The sequence below is a fragment of the Benincasa hispida genome, chromosome 4 (assembly GCF_009727055.1).
Source record: "Benincasa hispida cultivar B227 chromosome 4, ASM972705v1, whole genome shotgun sequence".
Classification (NCBI taxonomy): Eukaryota; Viridiplantae; Streptophyta; class Magnoliopsida; order Cucurbitales; family Cucurbitaceae; genus Benincasa; species Benincasa hispida.
Genome location: NC_052352.1, coordinates 28,197,605 through 28,210,198, shown reverse-complemented (window position 1 = coordinate 28,210,198; position 12,594 = coordinate 28,197,605). Strand labels below are relative to the sequence as shown.

General features: G+C 28.6%; 1 protein-coding gene across 1 annotated transcript; it reads left to right on the top strand.

Annotated features, from left to right (window-relative positions):
• The first annotated feature begins 9,438 nt into the window (after positions 1 to 9,438).
• Positions 9,439 to 11,872, top strand: LOC120076510 (cytochrome P450 78A5). Its single transcript, XM_039030359.1, has 2 exons — positions 9,439 to 10,490; positions 10,846 to 11,872. Exons 1-2 carry the CDS (start codon positions 9,507 to 9,509, stop codon positions 11,476 to 11,478), a joined length of 1,617 nt encoding a protein of 538 aa, XP_038886287.1. The 5' UTR covers positions 9,439 to 9,506; the 3' UTR covers positions 11,479 to 11,872.
• Positions 11,873 to 12,594: the final 722 nt, after the last annotated feature.

Sequence of the window (12,594 nt, the reverse complement as noted above, 5' to 3'; positions counted from 1 at the left end):
AAAATCAAAATAAAGAGTTTATATATGGTATTCTATCAAGTCTTGGATAAATTTTGATTTTTTTTCCCTTCTTCGTAATTCTTGATCTTGAATAGGAATCCTACATCAATGGATAGCTTAAGAATGTTTGGACCAAGGAACTCTAATCTGGTCCAAAAAGCTCTTAACCCCACAGCTAAAAAAATTTGAATTTTATGCTTTATTTAACTGAAGTTTCTACATATATAGTCTTAATTTTAGATCATATTATACTTTTGTCTTTAACATTTAATTTATTTCAAAAATAGGCTAATAGAATACAATTTTTCACTAAAGTTGGTGTATATTTACCATTTAGGCTTCATCCATGTTTTTTATAAAACAATTTTTTTAAAAAAAAATATTTGATTCTCTCTCACCCATGCACAATCTTAAGGCTTCGCGGTCATTGATGGCTTTTTAAAAAAGGAAAATACTTTTAGAATCTTCTTCCTCCTCCCTCATCCCTATTCTTTCTTTCTTCCTCCTTCTCCCTCCTACCTATTCTTTCTTCTTCCTCATCCCTCTCTTTTTCTCCTTCCCGACAGTCTGGTTGCAGACGAACAGCTCGGGAGGGTCTTACGCAAGGTGAAACTTTTGTCGTTCGGGCACAAGCAGATCTAGCTTGGGCTCAAACAAACAACGGCGTGGTTGCAGACGGACGTGCGTGAGATGGCGTGTTGCGGAGAAAAGCTTTCGGCACCGGGCGTGAGACAATCTGGCGTTAACTCGGGCTTGAGCAAACTGAGATGACGTGGCGAAGCTTCCAACACCGGGTGCGAGCAGATCCACGCGCGCGCACTCGAGTAGATCCAATCGACGGAGTTAGGCAAGAAGATCCAGTCGATGGCAAGGGTTTAGGACGAGATGAAGATGGGGAAAAGAAGAGATGAAGATGAGGAGAGTTGTTGGACACACAAAACAAGAATAAATGTATATACATATACTGTGATAATGATGGTTTTTGCATTTAGATTTCTTGTTTTGTGATATATATACGCTTATATATATGTTCTATGTTGAATATCAAGTCTATTTGTGATTTATAGACTATGGTAGATATTTTTGTTGATTTTCGACTATTTTGAATTTATAATATATGATATATACACACTTGTACATATGTTCTAAAATTTATGTTCTAAGGTATATTTAAAAATAACTATGAATATTTGAGTAGATATCAAATATATTTATCAGTATATTTCATATATATTTTTAGAATGTTTTAAAAAAAAACAATGGAATATATTACACGCACCAATGAACAAACAATGGAATATTTCATATAATATCAAAAATCAACATGAAAAACGAAATGATGATTTATGCCAATAATTGAATCAATCTCTAATTTATATTATAAGGTATATTTTAAATAATCATGAATCCGAAAAAAAAAAAACAATACGTGAAACGAACGAAAATATAAAATAAATTTCATTAAATGCATTTTTATCTCCATTTGAAAATTTTAAAAAATCATATTAAATGCATTTTCTTTATCTATAATAAATGTTGTTTATCTCTTCACCATTAAAAAAGCTTCGTAAATAGGGAAATATATATAAAAATTAGAAATAAAAATAATAAGAAATGGTAAATATGTCCAAAAATAATATTAAAAGTCTTTCTTTAAAAAAATTCAAATTTTAAGATATTTTAAAATATATGGCCTAAAAATGATGTTTTATGTAAAAATTTCTATTTAATTTTTTACGATATATATCCACGATCTCACAATTCTATTGTTATAGTGCTTGTACTATCAATTTCGAGAGTAGAATTAGAAGTTTGAGATACCACCGATTTTGCCAAATCATTAATTGGTGTGTAGAAATTTTGATGCAATCATGTCGACATCATAAGTTCAAAACCAACTCCAGTATCACCAGTACCACAAATCATCATGTCACGGTTTCAAAAAATAGTTTTGAGGATAAATAATAAAAAAATGGCAATGATAAATCGTTAAATTACAAAGTTACTTTTAAGTTTTGTTCTTTGTTTCTAAAATATTTTTATTGTTTTAAAAGTTGTAAAGCTACCTTATTTGGTAATAAATATTTTAAGATAACTATCATTAGAGTAGAAATCGCTTAAATGTTAGACGAATATTCACACTTGAAATAATGAAACTTGTCGCATATCGTTTCATGTTACCTACCATAATTATTCAAGATTTTGATTTTCATTCAAATTTTTTATGAATTTCTCCTCTAAGATTTAAGTTGAAACGTTTATGAAATGGTAAAGGTAATATTATAATTTTATTATAAAAGTATTTTTTTTAAAAAAAAATAAAAGTTTAAAATTTAGAAGTATTTTTTTTTTTTTTTAATTCATGCAAACAGATCCACTGTTCATGTGTATTACCTTTTCACTTCATAGCAAATAATGCGGATAGATTTCAGTTAATGATAGATAAGCGACAAGTTTGTGAAATGACTTTTAGCACTATTTGGTAAAAATTTGTGAAATAACTTTTAGGGCTATTTAGTACAAATTTGTATGATGGAAAAAAGAATAGAGCAAACCATGTATTTATGGTTTATTTCAGCCGCACCATCAAAATAAGTTAAATAACTTGAGGAGGATGTAAATTATAGTGGAAAAAAAATATAAAAAAAAACTTTGGTCTTGATGAAAGTCAAATTTATGGCTAATTTTTATTTATGTTTTCACTTTTATTTTCCATTCTTTTTAGTAAAGATACTTTCAACTACATTTGATAATATATTTTTTTTTTATTTACAAAATTGAAACGAGTTTCATAAAATTTAGATTATTCCATGAAAACATGGGTTTTAAATTAAATATTCACAAATTTTATGCTAACTTTTTGGAGAAATCTCAATTTATATCCCTAAATTTTAGAAGTTTTATCAATTTAAACCATGAACTAATGTTTATATCAATTTCAACTCCGAACTTTCATAAGCATATCAATTTCACCCTCTATTATGTTCCGTTCGGAAAAACATTCTATAAAACTTATAATTGTGTCAACAAACTTTCATCAACTAATCAATTTAGACTCTTAGAAAAAATTATCTTTGAAAATCATCCATACATTTACTTTAATGGTTCACTTTGTTAAACCGACATTTGAAGAAATCTACATACGTTTCAAAATTAATGCAGAGATGATATTCAAACATAATTATAGTAAATGATCTAAATTGATTGGCTTTGAAAATTTAGGAGTTTAATTGACTTAAATTATAAGTTTCACACAATATTGGTCAAATGAAATTTGAAGATGAGATGTAAATTGATAAATTTATGAAAGTTTAGAGTTTAAACTAATTCAATTATTAAATTCACAATTTTAATTGATACAACTCTTAAATTTTAAGGGTATAAATTAATATTTGTACTAATGTTTAAATATAACATAAAATATAAATATCATTCATGACCTATTGTGGTAGGGGTGACAACCATAGATGGAGGAAAAAAGAATTGGAAGAAGAAGTTGTGAAAAAGGAGGAAAAACAATAAAATAATATTTCAAAATATAGATATATATATTCTTGAGGGATTAAAAAATATATATATATTTACACAAAATAACAAAATTTTATTATTCTGCTAATAGAAGTCCATCAACGTCTATCAGTGATAGAAATTGATAGAAATTTATTACTGATATTGCTGATAGAAGTCTATCAACATTTATCAATATTTTTTCTTTGTCATTAAATAATTTGACATTTTTCCTGTTGTGAAAATTTTCCAACGTTCTCTTCTAATATTTTTAAGTCTTATTCAAGGGTACATTTTATGAGAATTTTTGTTGGTTTGTATTGGGGGCAATCTTGCAAAATTTCGAAAGCTATCTTGAAATAAATATTCTAGAATCGAGACATACTTTAGGAATAGTTACGCTATAAAATTTAAAGAATTTTCTAACAAAAAGAACAATAATTCAACATCTCCCTTTCATACAAAAAAATAAAATACAAAGTTATTTTGTTCTTGCATGCCAATCCCTCCAAATTTTCTATTTTCCATATGGATTAAGAGCAAGGGCATGCTTGCAATTTTTTGTCATCTATGTTGCCCATTGTCTTCCAACAAACAAAAATAAAATTGATACTAATTTGATTTTAGTACTTTTCAATAAATCTTAAATTTTATAACATTTTATCTATATATTTTGGAAACATATCCTCATATTGTATTTTTTGTAGTTATTATTTAACCAATTTTGAGAGACTAAATTTAAGTTCTATCAAAAGTATAGAAATTAAAATTGAATATTTGAAAGTCTATAAAATAAAACTGAACAAATTCTAGAGTACATGAACTAAATAGTATTTTAATTTTTCTAATTAGAAAAAAAAAATATCATTTTTGGAAAATAATTTGAGTTTCCCTTGGAGACAAATCAGGCATAAAAATGCATGTTGTATATAATAGAATAGGTGAATTTTCAATGACAAATAAGTGGAGGACGTAAGCTTTGCAAATTTGGTGGTGACCATACTACAATTCTTTCACCATTTGTCGTTATTTTTGGCCATCTAATGCCAATATCTTGATGTTTCACTAAGTTGTGTGTATCTCTCTAGATAGATAAAATTCAATCAATTATAGATTTAATTAAATATTTAGTTGTTTCTCAAAACCAATAAAATATTACATGAATAGAACAACACAAAAATCAAATCTGAAAATTTGAGGTTGGATTCAAACAAATAAATGGTTTAGTTTGATTTGGTATATATATACAAAACAAAATTTATATTAACATTTTCACTTACATTTTGAAAACATATTCACATGTTACACAAAGTATATAGAATAAAATTGAACAAATTTTAGAATATATAGATCAAAATGATATTAAAAAAAAAAAAACCCTTTTAAAAATAATTTGATTTTACATGAAAACAAATTAATCATAAAAATGCACACGGTAATTTTGTAGATAACAAGTGAATGTTCATTGACAAATAAGTGGAGGGCGTAAGCTTTCCAGAAATTCGGTAGTGTCCATACTACAAATCTTTCACCATTTGTTGTTATTTTTGCCATCTTATACAAAATATCTTGTTGTTTCATTAGGTTAAGTGTACCTCTTTTGATTTTAATATAAGTCGATCAATTATAATGTGATCATGTATTTAGTTGTCTCTCGAAGTCGATCAAACATTTATCGAAATGTTTGGATAACGAGTGGAGTTGTTTAATCATGAAATTCATGGGATAAAAATTTAATACGTCATAAAATTGAAAATTTTCGTGTACTATTGGAGTATATTATACTATATTTGTTCACACAAGAAATTTAGTGTCTATTTGGTCATCTTCAATGCTACCACATCATCTTTTATCACTGTCAAGTTAACAGTCAAATGAGTTCAAGAACTATTTAAACATTTTTCTAATCTTATGGACTAGATGTGTCCATTTTGACACTTCCTGGACCAAATAAACACCAACATTCAATCTCATGAACAAAAAAGTGTAATTTTCTCAACATACTCTTAAGGTTAAAAGAACAATTTTGGTATCTGAACGTTCATAAAAGTAACAATTTAGTTTCTTAACTTTAGTTGGTAACAATTTAGTCTCTCTAAATTTCAAATTTGTAATAATAATCTAGCCTCTAAATCTTAATAAATAATGATTTACGCCTTGTATTTTACCATTTGTAATGATTTAATCATTATATGGTGAAAATTTTCATCAAAATTAAGTGTCAATTTTTATTATGTAATGATTTAGACTTTATAATTTATAAATAAATTTGATTCTCGATCAATTTATCAATCTACATGTGTAAGAAACATCATCGAATCATAATAATATTTGTTGCAATAAGAACTAAATCATTACAAATGATATAGTACAAAGACTACCGTTATTTATTAAAATTTACGGACTAAATTGTTGCAAACTTGAAAGTGTATAAACTAAATTGTTACTTTTGCTCGTTCATGAACCAATTTTTTTTTTTTTATTTATCTTTTTTCTTCTAATGCTACCGGACCCAACTTTATATTATTTAAAAGCATCCTAATGTGACAGGCAATAAATGGAAGTAGTATGACAATTTTAGCGTAAAATTTTTTCCACCACGAAATTAATGTTTTTAAATTATGGGACCTACGCGAACTCTTTTGACCAAATAAAAAAGTATAGTTTAACAAATCCGCTCTTGGAGCTCATACTTTCTAAGCCAAACATGTTAGTAAAAGTTTTTACTAGAAGAAAAAAAATATGAAAAAGTGAAGGGTGGTTTTAAGGAAATTTTAATTTGCTAAAAATGAAGGCAAAAAGTGCAAAGAGGGACTGAAAAACCAAAAGTGAAATGATATAAAAAGACAAAATAGTCATTCAATATCTGAAGGTATAAAATGAGATTCCCCGAAAATAAGGGAAATTTTTATAAATATAAAATTCTAAAAACATTTAGATTTTATAGTAAAAAATTTAAAAAATGTTTGTACTTTGAAAATTTTTGCTATAGAAAATGTATTTAAAAAGATCCCTTCTATTAAATCCAAAAAGTGTAAGCATAAAACCCACATTATATTATATTATTGAAAAAGGAAAAAAAAAATCTTGCCGTTTAAAAAGAAAAGAAAAGAAAATTATGAAAAGGAAATAAAGATGTGGTGAATCAATGTTCTGATTAAAATTAGTACACTCGTGAACCACTGTCATCTTTTCCCCACTGTTTGGAACAACCAACACACTAACCTTTCTTCCTAAAATTTCTATTCTCCTTTCCAACACACTACCATTTTTTTCTCTCTATATATAAATTACTCTTTTAGTTTTTTTCGTTGGATTGCATTTAGGTCCGTAAATTTTTAAATTTGACATTTTAGTCCTCAAGTTTTATATTTGATTTATTTTAGTTCTTTCATTAGTTTTTTTTTTAAAAAAAAAAACTAAGAAAAGTTGTGTGACGACATTTATTTTTATTTTAGTAAAATATATATCTATTTATAATGTTGATGATTTTTTTTTCCCTTTATCTTCTTCTTACTTCTTCTCGTCAAACAAAAATGAACTATTAATTTCCCTTCGATTTCTCCTTCCTCTCTTCTTTTTCATTGTCACACATATAAAATGATAGTATATGTATGTATCTCCCTTGTTCTAGGAGCTTCTTCGTTGGAACATAATTTTTTTAGGGTTGTTCTGTTTTCTTTAAACGGGGAACTGGGAAGGAAGAAGGAAGAAGGAAAAATAAATAAAAAATAATAAAAATTTAGATAATATTTTGATATATGTACTTTTGATTTTAATTTGTTTCGTTTTTGTGCATTTTAAAAAGTTCATTATGCTATTTGTACTTTCATTTTTTTTTTCTTCACTTTATCATTATAATTTTTTTTTCTGACATCATTATACAATTAAAGAGTGACCATCTTGGACATTTTGTTTTCATTTTTTTTCTCATTTTTTCCGTCATAATTTGTATAAATAAAATCATAATTTATTTTGTTTGATAACCATTTTTAAAAGTTAAAAATTAATTTTAATTCCTAAATTTTCATAAAATTAATAATTTAATCAATAAATTTTATTATATAATAATTTAATCTTTATATTTTAAAGTTTGTAACGACTTAGTTCCTATGGTAAAAATTAATGTGAAAATTTATTGAAATTTCTTGAAATTGGTAAATTAATTTGAGACTCGATATTTTTATGAAATATAAAGTTTTCATCATAAAATAATAATAATAATTGATTTATAATTTTGATAAACTTTTTATATCCAGGACTAGGTTATTACAAATTTAAAAGTATAAAGACTAAATTGTTATATACTAAACTTCAAGGATTAAATTGTTACAAGATTGAAAGTACATGGATTAAATCTTATAAATCAAGATTCAAAGACTAAATTGCTACTTACATGAAAGCTTAAGGACCAAAAGTTTTGACCACGGTTGAACCTATAAGCACCCATTCTACCTCTAACATTTTGCTTTGCTATTTTCAATCGATGTTTTTAAAAACCCAATCAAGTTTTAAAAATTAAAAAATGGTAGATTTAAAAAACTTTTTCGTTTGTTTTTAAAATTCATTTAAGAATTCAACTTTTTACTTAGAAAAAATGAAAATCATGTTAAGAAAATGGAGAGAAATATATTTAATTTCTAGTATAACTTTTGGTACTGATAAGTGAAGTTAAAAAAATGTTTGATAAATCTTGAGAAAGAGAATAATGGAACATGAATTTACTAATTTAAAATTACAAAAAAAATAAAAAATAAAAAACTCATTAGACAATTTTAACTTTCTAAACTTATAATTTAACTAGACAAAGGAAGTTCTAGATTTTTCTATACTTTTCTATATAAAGTACTAATTTGTAAGGGGAAAAAAAGGGTAAACAGAGAAAGGAAAAAGAAAAACACCTGAATGGGTTGATGTACAAATGGAGATTGCTATATTCCCGAAATTGCCCTTTACCAAAAAACAAAGTTTTTTTTTTTTTTTTTTTTTTTAAAAAAAATAGAGCTGGAGATTATTTTTAGTGGGTGGGCCTCCCCGAATCCGAATCCGATTTTAGCCCGGACTCTGCCACCTCACCTATACCTACGATCCCCATCTTCCTTTCATTTCTACCATTCCCTTCTTTAAAATTTCTAATATTATCGAGTATCATCTTCTCTTTTTTTTTAGTAATTATTTGAGGAGATTAATACGATATTATTATAGTTGATTGTTAAAGAGAAATTAAATGATTTCATTTTAAGACGAACAATCATAATAAATAATCGCTTGTTCAAGTCTAAGTTATAAACTTACATTATATCTTTTTGTTTTCTTTTAAATTGATGTCTAATAAACTAATTTAAAAAAAATATCTAATAGATATGTATTTTTTTAAAATTTGTTTTTATCAGTTATTCACTTATTAGTTTTTATAAGTTTGAGAATTTATCATTTACGATCATCTAGTTAAACTCAATACTTTTATGTTTAATAAACACAATAATTTTTAAAAATGTCAAATATGTCAAGAAGATAGAAAATTGAACCATGGATATGATTCTCGAACTTTCTTCTCCCAAGAATTTGTTCGTCAGATTTTTTTTTGGTTTCTTTTATTTGTTATACACTCGTATATGCTAGCGTCCTTATTCTTTATTTTTTATATATTTTGAGTCTTTGTGTATTGACTTCGAACCATAAAATATTTATTTTTTTCAATACAAGATATTACTTTTTTTTAAAAAAATGAAAATCGAACCTATGTTTTAAAGATTGGAAAATTTATTAAATACTTTTAAAAGTTGAATAAGATGATAGTAATATAACCTCCTCACTCTTTTCACCCACCACCCAATAATTTTAACCACAGTTAATTCATTTTCTAACCATGGTTTAAAAAAAAAAAAAAATCTCTCTCCCATTTTTCCTATTTAATCCCTCTCTCCCACACTCTTTTCCTCCCGTCTCTTCCTCTTCATTCAACTCTTTCCTCCTCTCTCTTTGGCGCCAAACCCACCATGTCTTCTTCACAAACCTTCAATACTCTGTTTCTCCATTTCCCCATTTCCATTTCTCAAAGCTTCGAAGCTCTGTTTTTAACCCTTCTTCTCCTCTCCATTTTCACCTTCTTCCTCCATCCCGGTGGCTTCGCTTGGGCCATTTCCAAGTTCAAAACCACCGCTTCCACCGCCATCCCTGGCCCTTCCGGCCTCCCATTCATCGGACTTTTCCATGTCTTCACTTTTTCAACTCCTCACAGAGCCCTTTCTGCCCTTGCTAATCGATTTAAAGCATACCCATTAATGGCTTTCTCTGTTGGGTTAACTAGATTTGTGATTTCTAGTAATCCTGATGTTGCGAAAGAGATTCTTAATAGCCCTTCTTTTGCTGATAGACCTGTGAAAGAGTCTGCTTATGAGCTGCTTTTCCACAGAGCAATGGGGTTTGCTCCTTATGGTGAGTATTGGAGGAACTTGAGAAGGATTTCAGCTACCTTTATGTTTAGTCCTAAGAGAATAGCTGGGTTTGAAGGGTTTAGGAAGGAAGTTGGGATTAAGATGGTGAGAGAAATTGAGAAATCTATGGTTTTAAAAGGGGATGTGAGGGTTAAAGAGATTCTTCATTTTGGGTCTTTGAATAATGTTATGATGACTGTTTTTGGGAAATGTTATGAGTTTTGTAATGGGGAGAGAGATGGGGTTGAGCTTGAGGAGTTGGTTAAAGAAGGGTATGATTTGCTTGGGATCTTCAATTGGAGTGACCATTTTCCCTTGTTGGGTCTCTTGGATTTACAAGGTGTGAGGAAAAGAGGTAGATGTTTGGCTTCTAAGGTTAATATTTTTGTGGGAAAAATCATTGAAGAACATAGAATGAAGAGGGAAATCAAGGGATATCATCAACAAGAACAAGAACAAGAACATAATAAAGATTTTGTTGATGTTCTGCTTGATTTGGAGAAGGATGATAAGCTTTCAGATTCTGACATGATTGCTGTTCTCTGGGTATGCTTCTTTTCTTGTTCTTACCATATCTTAGGCTGCATGTTTAGAAGCTTTTTGAAAATGGTATGAAAATCATGTTTAAAGGTGTTAAATCAAACGTTAAAAACATAATGAACCGTTTTAAAATCCCTTTTAAGCCGTTTAAGTTTAGTTTAGTATGCAATAGTGATTAGCAGTTTAAATTTTCACAACATCCTTACTTTATCGAGGAATCAAAAGTGCTTTAGGGGGTAGTTTTCTTTTTCTCATAAAGATCAAAACGGCTGAGTCTGTTTTTATTTGGTACTTTTGGACTAATACATCTAAACATAACAACATTCATCTTTTTGTTTTTTTGTTTGTTTTCTTTACACAGGAAATGATATTTAGAGGAACTGACACAGTAGCCATACTTCTAGAATGGATTTTAGCAAGAATGGTAATACACCAAGATATCCAAACCAAAGCCCAAAATGAAATTGATTCAGTAATAGGCAAGAAATGGAGAGCCATTTCAGATGCTGATATCCAAAAACTTCCATTTCTTCAAGCCATTGTGAAGGAATGTTTAAGAATGCATCCTCCAGGGCCACTTCTGTCATGGGCAAGGCTAGCGGTGGCGGACGTGCACGTCGATGGGAGAGTGATACCGGCAGGGACGACGGCGATGGTGAACATGTGGGCAATAACTCATAATGAGAAGGTATGGAAAGATGCAGAGAAATTTGATCCAAATAGATTCATGGAAGAGGAAATTAGTGTTATGGGAAGTGATTTGAGATTGGCTCCATTTGGGGCAGGAAGAAGAGTTTGTCCTGGAAAAGCAATGGGATTGGCTACTGTCCATCTCTGGTTGGCTCAGTTGCTTCAAGCTTACAAATGGATGCCTTGTTCTGATGAATCCATTAATAATGGTGTTGACTTGTCAGAGTGCCTTAAACTCTCCATGGAGATGAAAACTCCATTGGTTTGCAGAGCTGTTCCTAGGGCTGGTTGGGGAGAGGACTGAAACAACAGCAAGAGGATAAGGATGGGAGGATGGGGTGGATTTAGTTAAGGGGTCTTTTTCTTTTTGAGCTCACAAAAATGAGCTTTTTTTTTTCTTTTTTTTTTTTTTTGGTGGTTGTTTTGTTTGGTGGGGAAGGTGAAGGATAGAAGTTTCTTTTGTGTTTGTTTTTGTTGAGAGAGCTGCAATGATATTGTGTCTTTTTCTCTCTGTGGTTAGGGTTTTTAGGGTCAGTTGTTTCAGAAACCAAGTGGTTGATGATGCTAATGGAATCTTATGCTTGTGTTTAAAAAAAAAATGAAAAAACAACAAAGAAAACCCTCTTTATCCTCTCTTTCTGTCTGTGGAACAACTTATCTTCATTATTATGTTTCAATGGTGTGATTAAGTTGTCTTAGAAATACAGATTCTCTAGTGGGAATTTCAAGTTAAGTTCAAGTTAAGCATTATGATGAGATTGAAATTTTGGAGATGCATTTATTTTTGTGCATATCTTCTTACCACTCATAAAAATATTAAGAAAAAATAAAATTTATCAGATAAATTATGATAAGATAATTTAGTAGGATATAAAGATAAGTAAGGGATGTTCGAGATAGATATGCCTAAATATATATATATATATATATGTATATTTGATTATAATATAGCAATGGAGGTTGTTTTATGACCTTTGATAGAAAGCAAATGGTTAAAAATGGAAGCCATTATCGTCTTCCACAAAAAGAGAAGAGCTATGAACACCCAAAAGTGAACTGACACAAGCCGTTCTTGTGAGACTGAGCAACCCAAGTAAACGACATCGTTTCTAGGGTTTCGTTTGGTGGTTTATTATGTCCATGCATGTTTCATGTTTATGTGAGAATGAAGAATCAGGAAGGGTCATTTAATTTTGAAACAATTATCAAGTATCAAAAATATTATATGGATTGGTGTTGTTGCCATTTACTTTATTTTCCTTCATACTTTAGGGAGAGAATGTTAGTTTTAATTAATTAAAAAAAAAAAAAAAAACTTCATTTCATCAAGTGATTATATTATCTCTTGAAAAGAAAAATAGACTGATGCAATCATAGGAATATTTGGTTTTAAAGAAAAGAGTAAATATTTTAATTGTTA

What these genes read in the sequence shown, in the direction of transcription:
- LOC120076510 (XM_039030359.1), top strand. Translation starts at nt 9,507, where the DNA reads ATGTCTTCTTCACAAACCTTCAATACTCTGTTTCTCCATTTCCCCATT. An exon ending in ACATGATTGCTGTTCTCTGG is followed by an intron (nt 10,491 to 10,845) that starts GTATGCTTCTTT and finishes TTCTTTACACAG; the next exon opens with GAAATGATATTTAGAGGAAC.